At 48.4% G+C, this 23,308-nt stretch overlaps 9 protein-coding genes across 9 annotated transcripts; 5 read left to right on the top strand and 4 right to left on the bottom strand.

Moving 5' to 3' along the window:
* Positions 1-816: 816 nt before the first annotated feature.
* N7455_002580 (transient receptor potential ion channel family protein) lies at positions 817-3,487 on the top strand. Its single transcript, XM_040953425.2, has 2 exons — positions 817-1,611; positions 1,723-3,487. Exons 1-2 carry the CDS (start codon positions 1,155-1,157, stop codon positions 3,339-3,341), a joined length of 2,076 nt encoding a protein of 691 aa, XP_040816357.2. The 5' UTR covers positions 817-1,154; the 3' UTR covers positions 3,342-3,487.
* A 319-nt stretch (positions 3,488-3,806) lies between these two features.
* Positions 3,807-5,673, top strand: N7455_002579 (uncharacterized protein; the record flags this gene model as incomplete). The annotated part of the gene is made up of 2 exons (XM_040953263.2): positions 3,807-5,284; positions 5,352-5,673. The coding sequence occupies 2 exons, from the start codon at positions 3,807-3,809 to the stop codon at positions 5,671-5,673; spliced, it is 1,800 nt and encodes a 599-aa protein (XP_040816324.2).
* A 2,825-nt stretch (positions 5,674-8,498) lies between these two features.
* On the top strand, positions 8,499-9,060 carry N7455_002578 (uncharacterized protein). Its single transcript, XM_040953209.2, has 2 exons — positions 8,499-8,738; positions 8,800-9,060. Exons 1-2 carry the CDS (start codon positions 8,710-8,712, stop codon positions 9,011-9,013), a joined length of 243 nt encoding a protein of 80 aa, XP_040816177.1. The 5' UTR covers positions 8,499-8,709; the 3' UTR covers positions 9,014-9,060.
* A 105-nt stretch (positions 9,061-9,165) lies between these two features.
* N7455_002577 (alpha/beta hydrolase) lies at positions 9,166-10,440 on the bottom strand (the record flags this gene model as incomplete). The annotated part of the gene is made up of 2 exons (XM_040953286.2): positions 9,166-9,979; positions 10,034-10,440. 2 exons carry the CDS (start codon positions 10,438-10,440, stop codon positions 9,166-9,168), a joined length of 1,221 nt encoding a protein of 406 aa, XP_040816214.2.
* A 1,367-nt stretch (positions 10,441-11,807) lies between these two features.
* N7455_002576 (peptide-methionine-S-sulfoxide reductase) lies at positions 11,808-12,822 on the bottom strand. The gene is made up of 3 exons (XM_040953243.2): positions 12,408-12,822; positions 11,990-12,308; positions 11,808-11,932 (listed from the first exon to the last, which is right to left on the bottom strand). The coding sequence occupies exons 1-3, from the start codon at positions 12,682-12,684 to the stop codon at positions 11,899-11,901; spliced, it is 630 nt and encodes a 209-aa protein (XP_040816290.2). The 5' UTR covers positions 12,685-12,822; the 3' UTR covers positions 11,808-11,898.
* A 358-nt stretch (positions 12,823-13,180) lies between these two features.
* N7455_002575 (kinesin family protein) lies at positions 13,181-16,421 on the bottom strand (the record flags this gene model as incomplete). Its single annotated transcript, XM_040953328.2, has 2 exons — positions 16,058-16,421; positions 13,181-16,004 (listed from the first exon to the last, which is right to left on the bottom strand). Exons 1-2 carry the CDS (start codon positions 16,255-16,257, stop codon positions 13,181-13,183), a joined length of 3,024 nt encoding a protein of 1,007 aa, XP_040816309.2. The 5' UTR covers positions 16,258-16,421.
* Positions 16,422-17,079: 658 nt separating this feature from the next.
* N7455_002574 (uncharacterized protein) lies at positions 17,080-17,579 on the bottom strand (the record flags this gene model as incomplete). The annotated part of the gene is made up of 2 exons (XM_065604308.1): positions 17,080-17,517; positions 17,577-17,579. 2 exons carry the CDS (start codon positions 17,577-17,579, stop codon positions 17,080-17,082), a joined length of 441 nt encoding a protein of 146 aa, XP_065462799.1.
* A 210-nt stretch (positions 17,580-17,789) lies between these two features.
* Positions 17,790-18,487, top strand: N7455_002573 (uncharacterized protein; the record flags this gene model as incomplete). Its single annotated transcript, XM_040953450.2, has 2 exons — positions 17,790-18,246; positions 18,315-18,487. The coding sequence occupies 2 exons, from the start codon at positions 17,790-17,792 to the stop codon at positions 18,485-18,487; spliced, it is 630 nt and encodes a 209-aa protein (XP_040816338.2).
* Positions 18,488-19,781: 1,294 nt separating this feature from the next.
* N7455_002572 (uncharacterized protein) lies at positions 19,782-22,607 on the top strand (the record flags this gene model as incomplete). The annotated part of the gene is made up of 2 exons (XM_040953242.2): positions 19,782-22,208; positions 22,263-22,607. 2 exons carry the CDS (start codon positions 19,782-19,784, stop codon positions 22,605-22,607), a joined length of 2,772 nt encoding a protein of 923 aa, XP_040816377.2.
* Positions 22,608-23,308: the final 701 nt, after the last annotated feature.

The raw sequence follows: 23,308 nt of genomic DNA, 5'->3' as shown, positions 1-23,308 counted from the left end.
CTCCGGTACATATATTTGAAGCTGTCGCTAATGACAATTACCGCTGACTTGAGAGTATGGCGATTTGTTATAGTGTATTCTTTTTGAATGTACCGTCTTGGTTCATCAAGTTGTATGCAGCATCAAGCCAGGTTTTGCTCTGTATATTCAAGTAGATGCGAGAGATCATTACAGGGATTGTCAGCTGATAAGTCTGATGGATCAATGAATAGAAATGGAAACAAAGCTGCGTCGCGTGGCTGGAATATTTTGATGTTGGTGATGTATGGGAGAACCCCGAGTTGATTGAAATCCGGGGTCTCAAAATATATGTACCAAAGAGTACGGAGTATAACCAATCAATTTTCACGGCCCATCGCAGTCTGGGCTTCTAAGGTTGTCTCCATAACCTTGGTAAAATGATGAACGTAGCTCTAGATCATAATCTCCTAATCTGGGGCAGTGAACTTGATTAAGTTAATGATGCGAGATAATTTCTATTGGTTAGACATTGGCACCAGTCTTAGACTACCCAATGAGAGACATAAATGGTTTCAAAAACGCAATCGTTGGCCCATTCTAAATTTAGGGGGGGAAATCAGATCCTTTGAGATTTCCTGAAAGGGGAATGATCAGCCGACAATCTGGAAGCTCGCGGAAAGAACAGACGAACGCCATGTTGTATAAACTCAAAGCCAAGTGATTCCGAGGAATGCGTCAACGGTAACGATCTGAGATACATACAACATAGTAGACGTTCAGGAGATATTGATCTCGGGAATTTGTAAAATGGCTGTTTGCGGAACTAATTTGGGCCTGACCGGTGGCGGCCTAGAGTTTTTTTTTCAATGTTGCATTAGCTGATTCCCGGACCTTGTATCTGGATAATAGCGAGAATAAGCCGAAATAGAGATTTTCACTAGTCATCGACATGATCGTCTAGACTCTTTGGGAGGCTGGGGCAGTGTAGAGGGGCAAGAGGCTGGGATAACCAAGGGAACAGGGGAACCGCTTTGTTGATCATGATTCCATTGTAGGGAGTACGGGGTACGGATACGGAGTTCAATCCACTGTTTTATAAAAATGATGGTTGCCTGAGTGTGATTGTTTCACTGCGCGACCCTGGACGATCTCGTGGATCCACTGAGCGCTTACGTCGTACTGTGGAGTTTTGAATGATATCAGGAAAATCAAGGAAAAGAAAAAGAACCATACTCCCCCATCTTCTCTTTCTACACTCACCTCTTGTCGTCATGAAGCTGAATGGCTCCCTTTTTGGAGCTTTCACCCTCCTCGTCCTCCAGAGTCTTCAGCTTGTACAAGCAGAGAATCTCATCCAAGCCACCGGGCTGACACAATGTTCCGACAGTGCCGAAGTGACCGTGAACAATTTTAATGCGGTATTCACACCAGCCAACAAGTCCATAAGCATTATCTTCGATGGTTATTCTGAAGTCGCCGGAGATGTACTGATTGATGTCGACCTCTTGGTGTACGGATACAAAGCGCTCACCAAGACATTCGATCCGTGCACTCTTGACCTGTCGGTATTTTGTCCTATGAAAGCCATCGAACTACAAATTCCCACCATCACTCAAACATTGGGTGACAATGTTCTCTCGCAAATACCATGTTCGTTTCCCACTTCCCCTTGATTACAAACCTTTCAGGGCTTCGAACCTTCGAACCTTCGAAGACCCGGGGACGCCGAAAATGTGGCACTTACTAACGGTTACGTCATAGCGATCGCCTATAGCGTCCCCGACATCGACGCAGTGATTCGTCTCAAGCTCAAATACAAAAATGGAGGTGAACAGATCACCTGTTTGGAGACCCGCGTTCGCAATGGAAAATCAGTCTACCAGCCTGGTGTATCATGGACACTCGCCATCATAACCGGTCTTGGTCTCATCACCTCCACGGTCATATCGCTTCTCGGCCATTCGAACACGGCAACCCATCTTGCTTTCCGATCGCTTGCCTTTCTCGGATTCATCCAAACACAGGCAATGGCCGGGATGAGTTCAGCGAAACTACCGCCCTTTGTGCAATCATGGACTCAGAACATGCAATGGAGCTTAGGAATTGTGCAATCGGATGCTCTGCAAACAATTGCGACCTGGTTCCAACGCGCCACCGGGGGTACACCCTCGAGCGTGATGGCATCCTCTAGTTCTATATCCGTTGTTCTCCAGAAGCGTTCCGCGATTCATCGCAGAGCCGCGGAGAAAGGAAGTCAAATTCTTCTTCGCGGTATTGAACGAGTTGGAATTCGTGATTCCATCGAACTGTCCAACATCTTTATGACTGGATATCTATTCTTCTACTTCATCACCGCAGTCGTCGTCGCTTGCGTAGGTCTGGTCCTGCTGGTCCGAGCTGTTCTAGCCAAGAAACAGACATTGCTTCCAAAATTGAATCGCGCCATCAGTGTTACCTCGGATTGGAAAACCATCCTCCGCAATACCTTCTTCCGGTTGGCTTGCATTGGGTACCCACAGATGTGTGTTCTGTGTCTCTGGGAACTGACTCATCGGGACTCGGCCGCCGAAATTGTTCTGGCCATTACGATGTGGCTGGTGACGACCGCCGTCTTAGCTTTTGCCGCATTCAAAGTGTTCCAACGCGCGATGCGATCGAAACAGCAGCACAACACTCCCGCGTACACACTCTATTCCGATCCTGCCACGCTGAACCAGTGGGGTTTCTTGTATATCTACTACCGCGCTCCGGTCTACTACTTCCTTGTGCCAGCTTTGGTCTACACCATTGTTAAGGGAATGGTCATCGCCTTCGCTCAGCCTTCACCGGTCGCACAGTCGATCGTTCTTCTTATTTTGGAACTCTCCATGATGCTCGCAACCGCCATCATCAAGCCATTCATGAGCAAGGGAGCAAATGTCACTGCAATCACAATGGCAGTAATCAATTGCCTGAATACGATCTTCCTGCTTGTCTTCTCGGATGTTTTCGATCAACCTGAGCTCATGACCGGTGTCCTGGGAGTAATCTTTTTCATCTTGAATGCGGTATTCACTCTTGTGCTCCTGATCTACCTCTTGGTTGGTATGGTTTACGCCATCTTCTTCAAGAAGCCCGACACCAAGTACAAGCCTCTTGGCGACGACCGTGACTCTTTCCGCTGGTCTCGTACCGGAACGACGACGGAGTTGTCGTCCCTTGAGAAGATCGCAAGAGGCGAGGAGGATACAGAAGGCCACCCCCATCCCGAGCGCGTGGTCACTGCCCCGCCCAGTGACGAAGACATATCGATGGCAGCCAGGAGACCATATAATGATGTTGTGGATCCTTCGCTGCCGCTCTTCCCCACCAGCCATGACCATACTCGACGACAGTTGTGAGCATTTAGACTCAATTTCTCTCTCTTTTTTTTTTTCCCTTTCGTGCTGCTATTTTCAAATGTTTTGAAGCGATGTTTCTTTAAATACTGCATTAGGTGCATCGGCGCTTCGGGTGGCTATTGTACATATCCAAAAATCTTATGTTTCGGCCTCGGGCCAGATATTATATGTTTCTAAACATTCCTTACTGTAGTTGTTTCACATTAACCATGAATACCCCCTATTAAAATATTTTATTCTCCAGTGTTATTGCGACTATATTTGGAAAACATGGGAATTATACGGAGTACATAGCTTCAGACATATACAGTGATCCACCACTTAAACCAACCTTAAGGGAAGACCCCCGCCCCCTTTTACTTACTCTCCACATCGTGTGGCTGAGTTGTCGAGCTAAACCCCTTTCTGTATTTCCTAGCTTCTTAAATCTTCTGCATCTTCGATCGCCAAATTCAAGCACACGCCATGTTTGCGCTTCTACTATTGCTTGGCTTTTTCAACCAATCATTCGCCCAGTCCAATTCAACTGCACTGGAAGGCTGGCAGTTGGATGACAATACACGCTCAAGTTGGGACATTTTCTGGACTTGTATTTCAACAATCCTTGCTTGCACATGGACAGCCCTACACATTTCTGTCCCAACCCGTGCTGAAACACAAACAGTATATCTTTGGTGGAAGGCAGCGGCATGGGTAGGCACGATACTTGGCCCGGAGTTCATGGCGGGAACTGCAGCCGAAGAACTATGGCAGGCAAGGTCTGCAGTGGCACGCTGTAATGCTGCTTTCCGCATAGTAAACAGCGATCCAGGCGATCCAGACTCCTCTGAAGCTCCAAAAACACCAAAGACGGAAGAATTTGATGGCCGCTGGGGCACTGTCCAGGGGTTTTGCCTTGGTATGAATGGTGTTCTTCTTCAGACCAAGGATGATTGGACATATCCAGTACACTGTAGCAACGTTGTTGCCCTGATCGAAACACGCGTTATCAAGCCATCTCATTTGAGGACTAGAGATATCCAAGACCGCGCCAAAGCTGACTCCTTTGCCAAAGGATTTACTCTGCTCCAAGCCTTCTGGGTGACTTGCAATGTTATTGCCAGAAGAGCATACAACATGCCCATTACAGCTCTCGAGATTGCTACAGTGGCTTATATCTCCTGTGCCGCCGCTACATATATAATCTGGTGGAATAAACCGAAAGACATGGTAACACCAATCACGATTTATCTGCCATATGATCGCGATTCCGAAAGTCTACCGCCTCAAGTCAGAGATATCCTAGACGCAGAAGTTGAGAACTGGGTCCACTCGGATGCTATCGCTAGAGATACTGAATCTCCGGTATGGCAATTCCTTGTCGCAAGTTTCCATTTCCAACTTAGAGTGTTATCAGTTATATGCGCACCTTGGTCATGGAATAGGAAATGGGAAGTGCTGAAAGATAAGCTGGAAGTCAGAATCCGAAATGCAACAGCCAAGCCCTCTGATGCCAGCAATGGTAGCCACCAAGACGAGGAAAGTCCCCGGCAGACTGAGAAAGCATCTCATGCCAACCATGGTAGCCATATAGACAACGAACTTTGCGATGAGCCAGAATCAGAACCAGTCAATATCAATGATGACCATCAGAATGAGGAAATTCCTCAAGGTGTCATAGCAGCATCAGGGTCCCAACAGCCGAGGAATGAGCCAAAAGTTGACGGAGTATTGGCCGCAACAGAAACTTCCCAAGGAAAAGAACCATTGAGAAAGCCCTCTGAAGCCAGCAGAAATGACCACCGAGAGTTGGAAACCCAACAGGAAACCGAGCTAGAACCCAAACCACAAAAAAAGACGAATTCAATGGGAGACGACGAAAAGTTAACGATCATGGAATGGACCAATATCGCCCATTTCTACATGTTTAGTGGGCTGGCATTTTGCGGGATACATGTTGCTGCGTACGTACTATTATACCCTTTCATCTTCTTCTCAATACTGGACAAAGCTGATAATGGAAATACGTAGATGGAATTCTACCTTCCCAACACGAGAGGAGCAGATAGTGTGGCGAGTGTTCTCGCTAGTTGCACTCATCATCACCTGGCCACTGTACTTTAAATATCTTTGGTCTTTCTATTGCCTCTGGCGTATATTAGATGACAAGGAGGAGCGTGTCTCAAGTGACAGTTGGTCAAAGCCATCTGACCTGTTTTTCGTTTTGATGTGGCTTTTCTGTTATGCCACTGCACGCTGGGGAAGTGTCATCCTGATGTTTATATCCCTCCGGGCATTGCCTGCTGGTTCTTATACCACTGTGGATTGGTTGTCATCAATCCCCCATATTTGATGCCGCCCCATAGCATATGTTCTAAGATGTGTTGTGGTGATCCATGTTTGCCTGGTTGAGCAGTGTCAGGATTGGACACCCTTTCCTCTTTTTACTCTCGTTGCTAGGATAAAAGCAAAGAAACGAATTCCTATGATAATCATTTTCAGCCCTAGCGTTCGCACAACGAGTCCAAGGGCACTCCAGGGATGTGGCTATGCCGTCATCCCTTGATTCATGCAACCAACTCGCGATCCGAATATCAAAATGCATGCGTGTTAGCCAAGGCTGAGCATATTACGATCCTCGTTTATTACACATCTCGACGATGTCATTCCGAGGTCTAGAGTAGACTCGTCAGCTGGACCAAGACGAAATTTGCAAGTACTCGTCCGATTCCGAGAAAAGTCCCTTGTTTGCAGCCGAGGAGCCGAGGAGATTCCACCGGAGATTGCAGTTTGATAAGGTGGCTTACCGGCAAAGACAGAGCCATCGCATAAAATAAGCCGGGTGCATAGACCACGTTCACGCGCGTGGATAATTTAAAAAAAAAAAAAAACGTTACGTTTTCAGCCAACATCTGTCATTTGTTTCGGACCCGAATCGCCGTTTAATTTCGTGGTATGGCTGTGTTAGGAGCATGGGTTGCGATGGTAACAAGCTACAGCTGGACTTTCGGCATCTATACCGGACTCCACTGTGGATGAGGTTGAACTATTGAGTTGCGTTTCAGACTGCTGATTGGCAAGTTAGGTTAAATATTCCCAAAAAGGAAACTGTGTGGATGATCCTTTCCTCTTTGGTCAACGCCCTTGTCAATTTGCCCCCCCTTGGATGATTTTTGGGACAAGTTTCTTTTCTTTTTATGATAGGTAAAATCAAGGAGAGGAGAAAGGGTCCCATTGAGTTTCTGTAAACTTCAGGGGCTACGTTTCAGTCTAAAAAAAGAATGAGTTCTTGACCTCGGGTTTCTCCAGGGCTGATATCGTTGTGGGGTTGAGAGTACATCATGAACTACGGAGTACAACGCCATCATATGCTGTACCACCTAGGGCCTGCTCACCTCAGACGGAAGACCGGCTTTAGGGGGTTTCAGGCTTAGCGAGCCAAGTGATCGACGCCGTAGCGTATGGAGATAAGGTTGCTGGAATTCCGCCCAAACGTGCCTTGCATATACTAACGGGAGACCTCGTCAAACATTGCTAAGGGGGGAATGAGCTCATTTGGATACGCGTGGGAAAAGCAACCTTATTATCTTGAAACACTGGTTTCCATATGGCGATTGTGGCTTGGTTTAGCCTAAAACTGAAAAAAAAAGCAAGTCAATAATGCGCATATATCTGCATAGTTAGTGTACGCGGTACGATCCACTGCCCTCGGTCCGTAAAGCATAGCGGAAATCCGTTATTTCCGAGGATGCTTCGTTACAACCTAGAGATCAGCGTCAGCGCACTTGGTAGCCTTTAGCCAGATGTCTACGGAGTAAGCTCGTTGCCCTGTTTCGTGAACTAACGCCTTTTGAGGATTGAGCCGTTTGATCAGCGAATGGGTCCAGGACTTGGTTCCACTCAAAGGCAAATTGCTATCACTGAAGCTTTCCTTCCCGAGTTGTTCCAGCCTTTGGACTCGTCATAATCGGCTGTAATAAGGCAATCCATGGGCCCCCTTTTCTTAGGTACGTAATTTGGAGTTTTCAAAAATAGGTCTCGCATTTCGGTGATCTCCGGCCGTTATGCAGTATCTAAGCATTCCTGTATTTGAAATTATGATACAAAATAACCCTTAGAGCTTAACTCTAGTAAGGCATGACTGGTATGGACCCTGTACTATCAAAATATCTTAAGCCGAGTAGCGTGCCCTAATTCCGACTTCACCGTTGAGGGATCTGCAGTCTTGGTGTCAAGAAAGGGAAATGAAGGAAACATGCAGCAGGCGCGCGTGGCCCGGGGAATGCAGCACGGGAGCCTTGTTTTATTTTATTTTCTCTTTCTGACCTCTTAGAGCTAAGCCCCTGGGTCATTACATGGCCATGTGATCGACCACGTTAGCCCCCGACATTGTTTCACCCTGGAGGTTTGCGTCGTAGTCATCCCACGCGAGGATGCCGGTCCATTGCGAAGCGCATTTGCCGCCAAGGATGGTTCGGGATTTGTTTGTTTCAACGGGCTCTAGACCCTTGAAAAAAAATCGAGGTTAATCTCTTCTCAAATGGAGATCATGATCTTGTCCCTTGTTTGATAGCTCAGTCGAAGATCCAGTTTGAAACTCGAGTGGATGTCCACCCCCTCGCTTCATTCCACGCATTTCGAGAGTCTGGATATTCCTAGACCTGAAACATGTGGTTGGCCATGTGCTTAGCAAGAATGTTGTATTTACGCTCAGGATGATCGTAAAAGTGGGTCTTGGTCCACGCATCCTTATGCGGCTGGTACCTGCCTCCTAGCCCCGGTTACCTGCAGTTCGGCCAATAGCAACGGACTTGTCGCTTGTTTTGCATAGATGGGCCGAACGGGTATGTGCTCTTTTGCTACAGACCCTCGGGGTCTCCCGCTAAACGAATTCCTGAACTGGCATGGTTCATGCAGACTCAGTCTTGGCGAACGTTGAGCTCAAGGGTCGAGATGCCATCACAGGCCCATGGCAGGTGGAGTTCATGCACTCGATGAAGATCTTTTCCTCGTTTCCTTCGTTGTGTAGCTCGGGTACTGTCCATGTGGGCTGTGATGCGAAGCTCAAGCTCGCGTGTTCGGCCCCAAAGGCATACCGTCCCCATGCATAGCGTCAGACCTGCAGTGTATATATAGGAGCTCCCGCTCAGCTGTATCCTAGACATCATCAGCTTAACAACTCAGAAACTCAGAAACCCAGCAATTCCTCGTCGCCACGGCTCATTTCTAAACATACCAATCAAAGCCAAGCACATACCTCGCTCTTGAACACCACACTACCCCAACCTTCCTTCCTTCTACTGGGTCCTATCCCGGTGACTCGACTTTTTGATTCCTCTGAACCGCCTGTGAGAACCTCACATCTATCATATACAACCATCCACACAACATGTCTATTCCGGAACCAAGAACCACAACGTGAGTGGATCTATATTCAAATGTCTCTTTCTATCAGCCAACTAACTAGCTTTTCCTGTAGTACTGCCAACGGCACCAGTCCCAATGCCGTAAGCCAAGGCAACGTCAGCCAAGTGCCAGGAAGCAACCGCAGCAGCGTGGACCGATTTGCACGAGCACCAGCCTCCGAGGGCCCTTACTTTGCCGGTGCGCGGATGCCAGAGAGATCGGCACACCTCACGGGGCTATCAAGTCAACTCAATGCCATGGAAGAGATCCTGAAGACTGGAAGTTAGGAAGCCAAAGCAAATGAATGAAAAAAAATGAATAAATCAACACAAACTTCTATGTATATTGAATCTACCAAATGGAACCGAACGAGTGTCCAATGAACATGGATATATCCCAAACCCCTCCCCTCAATAGTAGATTCCGTGAAACCCCCTGTTTATAGTAAATCGAAGATATAAGATGCTACTTCCTCGTACTTGGTACTGGGGAACTCATGTCCCGCTTCGTAGAACTTGAAGACAACATTGCCACCCAGGGCAGCCATGGCATCTGGAACAAGCTCACTTTTGACAATGATTAAATCGTTGTTGCCACAGAGAATGTGGACTCTGTTCTCTGCCAGCCTCTTATTTTCGTTGTCTGAGGCGGCGTTCTGTGCAGTTAAATACTCGCCAAGACGCGCCCATCTGTTCCATTGACGCTCTTGCAGGATTGGACCATAACGCATACTAGACATAAACGCATGGACAAACCCTGTATGATTATTGACCTGCCACGCCACGGTAGAAGGGATGTTGATGTGAGGGTATTCTCGGGACAGAATTTGGCCTGCTGCAGCGCTTTGGGAAGGTAGTTCCTCGGTGAGTACATCCGCGGCACTGAGCTTCTTGTTCTTGGGCTTGGGCGTGACCAAGGGGCCTGACCTCAGTCGACGGCTAACCAAGGTTGCTAAGATATTCTCAGGCATAAGACCTTTTGAGTAAAGGAGCCGACTCTGGAAACTGATTTGCGAATCGCGGAGCAAGCCCGAAGGGGCTAGGAGCACCAATGACGACATAAGTTGAGGAAAGTACGATGCAAACGCAGCGGCAATGCCGCCTCCCAGGGAGTAACCAGTAAGGCAGAATTTACCGGACTCGGCACCCGTCCAAGCGATAGGCGATGATGCCAGAGCGAGGAGGATCTGTGTCGAGAAAAGGCGATCATCTTGTGGAAGATCAGCAGGGCAGTCGGAATACCCTCTTCCGAACCTAATTTCTTGGGTTAGCGATAAGTCGAAGTGTTGAATTTTGTGTAACGCCTACAAGTCAAATAGCATCACACGGCAGCCGCGATCCACCAGCGCATGGGCCACCCCGCCGAGCGAAATACACGGCGTGGTGATACCATGCACAAACAACACTTTGGGTCCATCTTCCGGGCCCCATTCATACACTCGGATCGACCCATAAGGGCTAGCGACATCACGAGCACCGGGCAGAACATCAGATGGGAGAGGCAGTTGGCGATTCTCCGACTCGGATATGCCGGGCAAAACTGTCGTTCGAGGCGAAGCAAGAACGGTCTGGAGCGAGTCGCTTCGAGGGAAAACAGATCGAGCGAGAAGACCAAGTGTGAATGAAGCTCCAGTCACTGCTAGCAAGGGGAGCTGAGTCTGCTTTTTTGAAAAGGCATCCGAGAGGAAATCCACAGTTTGGTTGTACAGAGCCATGGTTGCGATTGCGGGAAGTCACCCCTGGAACAAGAAAGTTCGTCGAAGACTGGAAAGGTGTTGTGATGCAATATTGACTACCTGAACTAATGCTAGGAACAATAGAGGGAGCGACTAACGAGTTCAGACAAATTCAGGGAGTTTGAAGAGACAGCTCTGTTGGGAAGTGCTCGAGGGCTGAGACCGAGGCTGACCGGGGTGCCGAGTTGACGCCATTGGTGTGCATGATAAGATTAGATAAGATAAGGCGGGGTCAACCAACTTTGAACCTTTCGGAAGGTTTGTTCTCAGGTACGCCGTACCTAGTTAGGTATATCTACATGAAGAGACTAATTTAAACTACACTAAAAAGATATAAACAGTAGGATTTCTCCATGTTTGTCCTCCAAGCAGCTAGTGTTATCATGCATTACTTCTTCCCACAAATCAGCTGACAAATCCGCCCTCACCGCCGCCAACTAGACCCCCGGGCTAGCCAATGACGCTCCGGGGGGTAATAAGCTTTTCAAGAATGTTGTACAATCCATGCTCAGCTGCTGCATGAAGAACAGTGGTCTGATTCCGGTTGATAATGTCTGCTGTCTTGGGATGCGGGAACTACACAAACCGATAGGCTGGGATGTTATTCTTCTAGCCCAGTCGACAGCATGTCACGCGGTAGCTACCTGTAGACAGCAAATGTTGGCATGCCTGGTATAGCTTTGACACTGTTTCTTGCTCACTTTCCCCTATTGCAATGAGTGCCACGTCGTCAACCCACGCATTTGACACTCCCTCGCCGTAGAGGGCGCCCTCTACTATATCAGCATTGTAGATCAAGTATAGGACTGGGGAGAGGAGTGAACCCTGCGTAAAAAAAAAAGGGAAGACTCCCAGCAGTACATGACCCAGATGACCATCCGACCACGAACTTTGGTTCCAAGGGGGATCGAACTCAGGCCTGTGTCTCGTTAAGATGACAACCTTGCAAGTTTGACACTGCTCTTAACTGCTGGAACAGCCTTAATTTTATACAAATCCCCACAATGAGACCGGCCCTGGTAGTGTGATATTGCCTTTTTGCATATACATTAAGAGGATTTTCTCTCTTTCAACATATCAGGTATAATAATTAGAGCTGAAAGGTTAAAATACATCATGCTAAAGTCCTACCTATGTATGTAATCCCAAGAACTGTATGTTGTAGATGTCCACGGGTATGTTGTAGTTTATACCTAGGTAGCAAGAGACCGAGTCTCTTTTGGCCAATAAAATAATACGGAGCGCGAAAGGAAGGAATGACTCTGGTCGTATAGAATAGAAATCACTTATACGCGGCCTTGAGCACTAAACCCGAATTTAAAGAGAAACCGTGTACAAGCGCAAAGTTCCATAGTATAGATGTTGACCTTTATATTCAATCTTCTTCAGGTACACATTATGAAGATTGGCTAAAATAAATTACAATTTGGAATTTAGTCAATCCGACAGAGGAGGGAAAGGTCGGATAAAGCTAAAAGCAAGAAGTTAGCAACCTGATAAAATGAAACCAGAAGGACAGAACACATACTGAGCGGGACACTCATATCCAGCAGGGTTATTCTGAAGATAGAGCTGGTGATATTCCTCCGCATCCCACCACTGACCTGCCGGCAGGACCTTGGTGGAAAGTGGCGTCTTATACCACTCCTTGCTGACTTTTTCTGTAATCTCCTCTGCGATCTTATGCTGCTCATCTCCGTGCGTAAAGATCGCACTGCGGTATTGTGTACCAACATCCGGACCCTGTCGGTTTTCTGTTGTGGGGTCGTGCATGCGGTAAAAAAATTCGAGAAGCTGGCGGTAGGTCACAATTGAGGGATCAAAGACTATCCGGAGGGCCTCGGCATCTGTGGAGAGCAAAAAAAAAAAAGAAATAAGTATTTGAAGATGCGATCGCGATAAGGAACTCCGCGTTATTTTTTTGTCTCAGATAGCACAGCACTTACGTCCAGTTGAACCAGAGCAGACAGCTCGGTACGATGGCGACGAAACGGCGCCACCGCAGTAGCCCACCTTGGCATCGAGGAGGCCTTTGCCATTGCCGAAATTCTTGCGGTACAGGTGCTCAACACCCCAGAAGCAGCCGGCTGCTACGGTCGCGGTTTGTGTGTCTGACATTTTGCGGGATTGTGTTTCTGGCGTCAAGGGAAAAGCCGAGCTGGTGGAGAAGGAACGGAAAAAGCGTGAGAAAAGGGTTGAGGCAACCGGAGCGGCGAAAGTCATCTGCAGAAATTCTGGTGATGGTGGAGACGTACTTGATAAGTGGGGATGGTCGTGGGTTCGGAAGTGAAAGGGGCCACACAGAGTGCTGTAGCAATGATGAAAATGAAGCAGTTTGAATATTATAGATGGAGGAAAAGAATAGGAAGAAATAGAAGAAAAGAGAGAAGAAATGTAAGGGAGGTCGAGAATTGGAGTCTGGCGATGGCGTCATTTCTTTACAAAGCAGCGCGGGGAATTCGGCATTAAAAGATTAGGGCTTCCGGCCAACCCTATCTGATTGTTATGGTTATTGTACAAAAGCCGCCAGCTGAACACCAATGCAACAGACAGAAATGACAGGCTTAAATTCAGTAGGAATTCCGTCGTACAAATGTACAAAAAAAAAGTGGTATCTGTTACGCCAACAAAACGCCAATTCCAAACAATTGAAAAACAATTCAAGAATCAAAAATCAAAGCCGTTCATGAAGAATTCCAACTCATTCACCAGAGCCCCACTACCACGCTTGGGAGTTGTGTTCAGCAGGGGGCGCTGCCATCGCACTGAGACGAATAGCATCTCTGCTGGATAGGCTCATATTTCGAGGTCGACCGTCTCCACCCAATGTTGTGCGACGTCCCGTGTGCTTCATGACTGGGAGAGTATGAGGACTCAAGACCCGAGGCTTGGCATCGTGCTCTCTCTCGCTCTTGACCATGCGCCGAGCTTGCGATGCGGTGAACATGTGGTTGTCTGCTGGCGGGGCTCCATAAGTATTGGAAGTCGGGCTACGACGACGGTGAACTCGCAGGGCATTGGAGGATGGAGCGCTGAACTGTCCACTAGCAATCCGCCCACTAGACATGCGTCGCATGGCCGAATTGATCTTGATTGCTTCTTCCTTGTCCGACTTCCAGCTGTCCTTGTTTTCAGATACTGGACTGCTCGAGAAGTTCCCACTGGGACTACGAACAGCGATCCGTGATGGACGGTCCGTCGAGGGGCGGTTCATAAAGCTGCTTCCTTCAATGTCACGGAGGGGGGAGCTGTCTCTTCTTGAAAGAGGAAGGCTGGATGAAGGTGGTGGTGCCAATGGTGAGCTGCCATTTCTCTTGGTTAAAAATCCTGCCTTGAAGCGGCTGTTGTTCTTTTGAATGTTCAAGGAAGGCCCAGCGGATTCGGCAGGCTCGTCAGGGGTCGGAGAGATAGAACCCGACGGGCTTATAACCCTCGGGATATTTCGTGGAATGGGAGATCCTGATCGAGGTGGCAACCATGACTCTTCAAAGCTGGCATCATCGGCAGAGTCGACCTTCTTGGGGGTCTTTTGGAATTCGGTCAAAGTGCCGTCTTCCTCATCGTCCTTCCATCGGACAGATCGTTTGGGAATCTTCACCTGGGCTTTCTTTGGCGTAAAGCTGACACTCTTTCGACCGGCAGTGCCTTTACGGCGGCGTGGAGAGCCCTTGGTTGGTGAGACAGGAGGAGCAGGGGTGAGCGTAACTGGAGGGTTGGCAGTCGATACTGGTGGCAAGCTCACCAAGCTGAAGCGCTTCTTTGGTTTCGTGGGGCTTGCAGGCCGGGCAGAGCCGATGTTCGGTACAGACGGCATGTTGCCATCTGGTTTGACGAGGTTGGTTGCTGCATCTGCACAATCCTCTAACATCTTTGTCAGGATGGTCCGCCCCTTTTTAATAGCCTCGTTTGCGTTTAGCTGCATGATATCCTCGATCGAGTTCATCATCTCAAACTGTGCTTGCAACAAAAGCTGTACAGCAGCAGCTTCTCCAGCCTTGTCCTGTTCTATCACAGCTGTCAATGCTTCACGCTCTGCATTGGACCGAAGAAGATCCGCTTCTCGGTTCAAATTGGCGTAGTCGCTGTTATCGGTAATGTCAAACTCCTGAAGCTGCTTTGCAGCATTCTCAACCGCCGAGTTCACCGGTCGATCCCAGGTGCTTTTTGATAGTTTCTGGTTGTAATGATGCCTGCTACCTTCCAGCTCAAGGAGTATTCCCTGTGCAGATTTGCGAACGGCGTATAGGTTCGACAATCCCTCCTCGTTTTCACGCGCGGCGCAAACATTATCAAAGGCCGCAATCCAAGACGACAAAATGCCAATTCTGCGGCCAATTTGCCTTAGTTTCAGCATATTGTTGGTTTTCTCCTGCCTCTCGGGCAACGTGTGTTCGTAAGCATTGCGAATCCGGGCGACACCCTCGCGCAAAACAGCGTCTTTCTTCTCGCCCTGCTTGCGGAACTTGGCAAAGGCCATCTTTTCATGGTCCTTTGCCTGTGCTTTGAGCTCATTGATCAAATTCATTTGCTCATCGATCTTGACCAAGAAGTCCTTCACGTGTCGATTCACGTTAAACACATTCCGTGTGACCTTGGTCTGGATATTTTTCGCTCGATTCGCATATCGAAGGGTATTTTGTGTCTCGTCGAAGTGCTGGCTTGAGGGGCTGACGCAGACAATCATGACTGTCTTGCAATTGCCGCCAAGAGCAAACTTAAGTAATCTAGTGAGCTTCGAGTTTCGGTAGGGGATGTGATTGCGCTTTCGTGGGTCGCATAGTGCATTGATGCAGCTTCCCAGGGACAATAGAGACTTGTTGATATTGGCGCCTTCGAACAAACGTTCTCCTCTGTTCAGTGTCGCGCTGGCACGCTCACTTCCTGCTAGATCGATGATACTGAAAGTGGCCATGGTGTGAGGCTCATTGACGTCCGCATTTCGATCTTTTTGCGCGATGTTGATTTGAAGGACGGCATGCGATCGGGATGAAGTAGCGTTTGCTGCGGTAGGAGACATGGTGCGGCGCTCATTTCCTTGCATGATCATGTCCATTACCTCCCCCACATTCTGTGGGTGGTAACTTGACAGCCCAGCAACTGAGACTGATTGGTTGGAATCCTCTCGCAGCATCAATCCACCCTTTCCACTGCTACCACTAGGAACAAGCAAGTCACGAATGGTTTCGTTATAGATCTCGAGGTAGGATAGAGAAATTTCGGTCGACTTTTCGCTGGCTCGTTCGTCAATCCGCTCAAACAGCTCCTGCATAGTGAGAAAGATGATACCGGGCTGTTGGGCAGTTCCGGTGATTGTATGGGTCTTTCCACATCCAGTAGCTCCATACGCAAATACCGTCGCATTGTATCCATCGAGCACATTGTCGAGTAGGCTTCGTGTTGTAGATTCGTATACCTCTCCTTGGGAAGCGTTTTGGTCGAAGATGCGATCGAAGGCGAAGGTCTGGTCCTTGACACGCTTACCATTTGGTACCACGCTCCTGGAGAACTTTTGGACAGGATTATCCTCTGGGGGGTCAAACACCCTAGTCCAGTTAGGATGTTGGACCCAATATTCAAAAATGCATGGAATACTCACAAGCAGCGGTCGTCAATCACTTTGACGATCGATCGTATGCCCTTCTGGTTAAGCTTCGGTGTCGGCGCGCCCGCGAGGGAACCATCGCCGAGGAACAGGGGACCCTCATCACATCGTGTGACCTGGGCTGCCTCTCTGATAGTAAAAGGACGGACTCTGACTGCAACGCTGATTGAGGAAGCGCCGTCGGAGGCAGCCATGTTGGAAGGTCGGGTCGGATCAACCCCAAGTCGTCAAGCAGTTTTGCGGGGCCGGTACGTCAGGCAGTTGGCGACACCCTGCAATGGCAAGGCCAAGGGGGAAGCTTAGCTATTTGGCGTCGAAGATAAGGAATGTAGAAGAGTCGAAGAATGGATCTAAGGTTGTATGGGGTAGGGGGTGCAGGTATTCTCCGAGGGGGGGCTCCTTGAAGCGATTTCATTTGTTGATGCGTGTACGTGTTGTCATCTAGTGGTTGCTCCGAGCAACCGTTTTATAGTGGTGTTTGGTTGTTTAAACGTGGCAATAAGTGTCCCTTCCGAGGTCAGTACTAAAAGTTCCCAGTTCCATAATATGTTGTATGTTTCAAGTATTATACACGTCCCACTTGCTCTATTCACACACACAATATTTTCCCATATCGAAGATCGCCGGCCAAACTGTGGTTATTAGGCTTTGCATAGGTACATCATAAATCTCAGGATGCTTAAACAACAGCTATAGAGGCTGATCATGATATTAAATGATATTAAATGTATTATGCCATCGACCATCACTGTAAAAATCCCCCAAAAATTACTCGCAGTGAGCATCAACGCCAGTTGTTTTTATCATTATGCGTGTGTATTTGCTCTAGAGTTAGACATGCTACATATGTATAAATGAGAAACATCGCTTTTGGTATTGCTGTTGTCCTAATGCCATTTTTTTCGCCTGAACAAACGCCATATTTCGGTTCTAATAACTACAGCCCTACCCTTGAAACGCCGAAAGCCACAGACTTGTATCCTCTGACCTAGTCCTTTCTCACAAATCATAATGCATTATGGCCTCGACTCTTCCTCTGGCTCATCGTTGTAGGTCGGCATGACAACATCCCAGCCTGGCTCCTCACCATCAAGGTCCATATCAACGCCGCCATCTTGGTCCTCGGTGGATTTGTGAAAGCGGAAGGCAACTGGATGTCCGTTCTGCAAACCCGCCTCCATTACAGTTACTGGCCCATTCTGTGACTTGATGCGCTTCCAGCCTTTCTCGAGGTCCGCTCGGTCGACAGGCTCACCGAACTCAATGTCGTCGGAGTCATCAGGAACAATGTCGCCATTTATCTCGGTAATTTTTCGCGATTTCAGGGCATCCAGAAGCCTTTCTTTGGTGAAGTTGAGTGGTTCATGTGGTTGGGGCATCAGAAGCACAGTTGTTTTATGCTTCTTGAAGAGGAGGGTCACAGCGCGCGAGTCTGTTTTGGATTTCTTAGGCGGCTGCTCAGTAATTAGCCATCCTGTTCAAAATCTTTATTTGAAAAGGCCGATTCACATACCATCTTAGAGATTGCGGGGGAATTAAAGGATAGGTCGCGTTGCGATAATTGATTTGGGAGAGTGACGGGAAGCGGAGAATGGCGGGACTCCGCCTTCCGCGCTCCGAATTTCTGAGCTTTGCCTGCATCAGTTGCTCACATTCACCACGTTCTCTACAGCCAACCCTTGAAATTTGTTGCTAGTGCCCTCATTCTTCTGTTAAAAGCTTTACAATGGAGACCAATCGACCCCCATCTACCAACTCACAGCACAATTCCATCGTCCTCAAGATCGTCCACTGGGACAAGCTGTTTGAATCCGACAGCCCTCCACGATTAGGCATTGAGTTCGGCAAGCGGTTACCGTATGCTACCCTATCCGCTTTGTCGACTGGGCTAGCACTAGGATACTATCACGGCAGCAAAAAGGCAGGGCTTGTGTTTCGGGCTGAGAATGCGCATCGTTTCCCCACGACATCGACAGGGTGGTTCCAGTATCACAAAACGAAAAACTATATTGGTGTGGTTGGAGGCGTTAAAGATGGCATGAAGATGGGATTCAAGCTCGGTGCTGGCGCACTTGCATTCTGTCTCTTCGAGGAAACAGTAGACTATGCTCGGCATGACGAGAGAGACTTTTTATCAACAGTCACTGCTGGGCTGTCATTCTCCGGAATATACAGCTTGCTCGGTAAGGAAACTATTCCGCTTGGGTAACATTACTGGAGGAACCGAAGCTGACTTAGCTCACCCACACAGCTCGTCACGATGTTTATACTGCCGCCCGCACAGCGAAGCTCGGGTTGAAATTGAGCTTGACCTATGGCCTTTTGCAAGATGCCCTGGAGACTCTGAAAAGAAACCGCCCTGCCTACGTTGATTTCTTCCTTGGTAACCGTCGGTCCAAGGTCGAGAAAGAAGGATCAATCTGATCATAGGTGGGCCCATATCACAATGGCTCCCTAGATTATTCTGTGTGCGGATGTCCCAGTCTCGCTGCAAGCTTGAGAGGCCCCCAATGCCGGGAACCAATACTATAGGCTCTCCCATTGCTAGGACGCGCTTCAGCCTTCGATCGAGAAATGGCTGCGATGTATGCTGCTACATGCGGTATGGATCCGACGCCGGCGAGATGAGCCCACATATCCGAGTCAATGCCGCCCCAATTACTATGTCTAGGCCTTCATCGAGCCATTCTGAGATATTTAGTCCGGTGACCACCCCAGCCTTTATCCATCTGATCGTGTTATTCGGCAGCAACGCTCACACCACACTCTTGGTTACTTGTATATTATTTGCATTCTTTGATACCCACTTGTCCAATTAGCATCAAACAAGATAAACATTTTTGCCATTGGGTGCTACATAGGGGCACGTGACCCATCGCCGGATTCTGTGTTGGAGTATGATCATGTCCCAAGCCGATTACCAACGCCATGGTGGCGTTACTAGATCGCATTTGGACTAGAGACTTGTGAGGTTTTATAAACAAATTAAACAAGTTAAGCAATGAATATACGGTAGGGATTATTGGGTGGGTACCTAACCCTGGGAAGTAATATAATTCAAGTTAAAGATAAGTCTGATGGCTGCCACGACACAAAGATGGATAGAATAAAGTGAACTGGCTGATTGAAGACCCTGGCAACGAATCCTTCGCCGTATATTTCCTAATTGATGTTTTTTCTTTGTTTCCGGGGATAAGCCAAAAGGATAGAGAGAAGATCGGCCCGGATGCTGCACGTTCAAAGGATGATTGACCGCTCAGTGCTGATGTCCCCCACTAAAAAAAAAGGGAAAGAAAGAAAAAGAACTTCAAGACCGATGTACATCTATATCGATCTACATTATTGATATTGATATAGAAGAAATTTAGAATAATTCAACGTCTCAAAATCCCAAAGTGGAGGTTCTCATAGAGTTTCCGAAGGCTCCCAGGTGATCGGTGGAGAAACCGCATTTGACGTCGCTGAGTCGGAAAACCCCCCCACCTCAAGACCTTAGCTCGACCTTGTCGTGACCTTTTTTTCCCCAAATCTTTGCTTCTCCTCTATACCCTACATTCATGCCTGTCCGTTAAACTCCGCGATAGCAATTGGGCGCTGAAGATGCCGATGCGAAGTTCGACGCTGCTTTCGTCGACGTCATCGATTTATTGACCTCTTTTATGTCTGAGAGAAATAATTGAATCCATCCCACATCCTTATTCAGAATACCTAGATCACAATGCGTCGCCATGGCAGGTCCAGTGGCGGTCCAACCAAGGCCGTCTCGCCCTTGTCTGACACTGTATCCCTCATACGTTCCTTCGATTCGGTCATGAACCCAAACCGACCCGCGCGCCCCTCGCCCTTGGCCTCCTCCCACATCAAAGCTTTGCCCTTGGAACTGGTGGATCGGTTGCGATCCTTCCCTCTGTTTCAAGCTACTCCAGAATCCTTTTTGATCGAGGTCGGACAGCACCTGCGCCCACAGCTCCACGCACCCAACGATTATATCTTGACAGAAGGCGATGAGGCAAAGGCAATATACTGGCTAGTGCGGGGTGCCGTCTCGGTCACATCTCGGGATGGCGAGAGTATATACGCCGAACTCAAGCCGGGTGCGTTCTTCGGGGAGATTGGATTGCTCATGGACCGTCCTCGCACTGCGACCATTATCGCCCGGACTCGATGCATGCTGGTCGTGCTGACAAAAGACGACTTTCGGAATATATTACCTCGGTTCCCGGAGGTTGAACAGGCGATCCGGGAGGAGGCGGAGGAGCGGTTGATGATTTTAGAAAAGAAAAAGAAAGAAACCTCCGCGCCTGCACTGGATCTGCCCAGCCCGGCAAGAAGAGGCTCAAAAAGACTGCGCGAGAGCTTTTCAAAGGATCTAGCTGTTGCAGAGGATGACAGTGACTTGAGTGCCAAGTCTGTGTACAAGAAGAGGAAGTCACCGAGTCCCGGTCGGCGGGATGGCTCTAGTGCATTGGCAAATGGATTGGTCAACGTACGTCTCTTACTTAAAGAGCTGCCGCTTTTTTCTGGGTTGCCCGCCGATATCCTTCACTACCTTGGTCTCAATGCCCAACCGCGATCTTTCCCTCCATTTACCGACATCATACAGCAAAATTCTCAGGGCCGTGAGCTCTACTTCATTGTTCGCGGCGAGGTAGAGGTTCTTACAGAAAAGACGGAGATGGACCACTCGTCGGCAAACAAAAACAGCCCAAATGGGCACATTGAACGGCCGGGGATTGAGGTCAAAGCAAGGCTGAAGCAAGGCCAGTACTTCGGTGAGGTGGTCAGCCTAGATTTAGCACCTCGGAGAACCGCTACCGTTCGATCTGTGACTTCAGTTGAATGTTTGATGCTCGGTGGTGACGTCCTTGCTGAATTCTGGGAAAAATGCCCTAGTGACGTGCGGGAACAAGTCCAACGCACTGCCCAAGCAAGGCTCCAGGCGGCAGCCGATGGAGATGTTGTCATGTCTGATGAGGACCCGCAACCATCTATTGGTGATCTCGCCCTCGACGACAAAGTAAAGATCTCATCATCCCGGCGACGGTCAATGCCACTACTTACTCTCACTGAAACTGAACTGGACGGACCGCATCAGTCCTCGCATGTTGAAGACCAAGACCAGGATGTGTTACGGCCCTCCGATCCCGACCCATACTTCAGCCTTGGCCTGGATAAAGTCCGGATGCGAAGTCGACGCGGCTCGCTCGCACCGTTAGCTCCCGAGGAGATATCAGGGGAGCAGCAGCGCTCATCTCCTACGGAGCCGCGCTCTGCCAGTTCTTCAACCATGGCCCTTCCCGAAACTGCCAGCCTCTTCAGGTCATATCAGACCGAACGGCCCCGGATCGACGGCTCCAATGGATTACTCCCGGACAGTGTCCTACTGAACATTTTCCAATTCCTTGAGCTCCACCACCTTCTTCGCATCAGGGCGGTGTCGTCTCATTGGTCAGGGCTCTTGACCAGATCTGCGGACGTGATTCATGATTTAAATTTGAGCGTCTACAACCGCAGGATTACAGATGAAGTTCTTGTTAAGATCATCTGTCCCTTTGTCGGCAATCGAGCTCGATCGGTCAATATCAACAACTGCTTCCACATCACCGACGAAGGCTTCACGGCATTGGCCACGACTTGTGCCCCAAATACCACCGTGTGGAAGATGAAGAGTGTGTGGGATGTCACGGCCTCTGCCATCCTTGACATGTCCAGCAAAGCTACAAATATACAGGAGGTAGACTTGAGCAATTGCCGCAAGGTCGGAGATACACTTCTCGCCCGGATCATTGGATGGGTAGTGCCCGCCGACCAGAAGATGGGCGAGAAACAGTCATCGATCAAACCCACAATCCAGACAGCAGAATGCTCAGTGTATGGCTGTCCGAAGTTGAAAAAACTCACACTCTCCTACTGCAAACATGTCACCGATCGATCTATGCATCACATTGCGTCTCATGCCGCTGGTCGGATTGAGGAAATGGATTTGACTCGTTGCACCACAATCACAGATCAAGGATTCAAATACTGGGGGAATGCTCAGTTCACCAACCTGCGAAAGCTTTGCTTAGCCGATTGCACGTATTTGACGGACAACGCCATCGTGCATCTGACTAATGCGGCCAAAAACCTGGAGGAATTAGATCTGGTGAGTCTACGTCAAAATAAAAGTGAAATATCATGATTTACTAATCCCCACCAGACTTTTTGCTGCGCATTGTCAGATACGGCAACCGAAGTCCTTGCCTTGCAGTGCTCAAATCTGAAGTATCTCAACATGGCGTTCTGCGGCTCCGCAATTTCCGATCCCTCCCTAAGGAGCATCGGTCTTCACCTACTTTCTCTTCGACATTTATCAGTCCGTGGCTGTGTTCGAGTGACTGGAGTGGGCGTTGAGGCTGTTGCGGAGGGCTGCCATCAACTTCAGGTCTTCGATGTCAGTCAATGCAAGAATCTCGGACCCTGGCTTGAGGACGGTGGTGCTGTCCACTACCAACCGAGAGTCGAATTTAAAACTGTCGCCCCGAACAAGAAGTTTCCTCGATGAACAAGCAACCCATACAGACCTTGAACTTTGCATTGCAAACCCCTCCCCTGGTTTCAATACCGTTACCTTTTCTTCCACGACGACGCCTGGCGTGACGCCCGATCCTGCAAATTGCATGATACATTTATTGGCACATAATGTATGCCTCTCTAATCTTTTCTGTTATTAATTTCTAGGCTCATTATTTTCTAGTTTCTACTTTGCCATCGTTACTTGATCTCGGCGTTTGAATTTACCAGGACAATTTCTTTCACTTTCGGATTACATTCTCGCGTCAGGCTGCTGGTTTTTGTTTTTACATTTTGGTGGGGGTTTCGGGTCTAGCCCGTGGGCAGGTCAAGCATGGCCGGAGTTAAAAGACTGAAGGCATCTACGAGTTACATGGTGTTTGCTTCTTTTCCTTAATACTCAGTGTTCTTGGACTATCTTCTATCTTTTACGACATAATGCTGCACATCTGATTTGATTCGACATTTCTTGCTGTATTTAAGGTCCTTGGTTCTATCTATTTCTGGTGTATCTACAATTAAACATAAAAATTTATTTGACTGTAAAGATGAAGGTCTTGTAGCCCATGCTATCTCTCTCTATAGATAGAGGTCACGCCCAGTTTCTATATGACATAAAACCATGTCACGCCTATACAATCCATATATTTCTAGTCTTGGAAGTTGGAAAGATAATTACAAATCTTTATGCTA

The sequence above is a fragment of the Penicillium solitum genome (assembly GCF_028829755.1).
Source record: "Penicillium solitum strain IBT 25940 chromosome Unknown utg000001l_segment0_segment0, whole genome shotgun sequence".
Classification (NCBI taxonomy): domain Eukaryota; kingdom Fungi; phylum Ascomycota; class Eurotiomycetes; order Eurotiales; family Aspergillaceae; genus Penicillium; species Penicillium solitum.
This window is presented reverse-complemented; position numbering and strand designations above follow the sequence as displayed.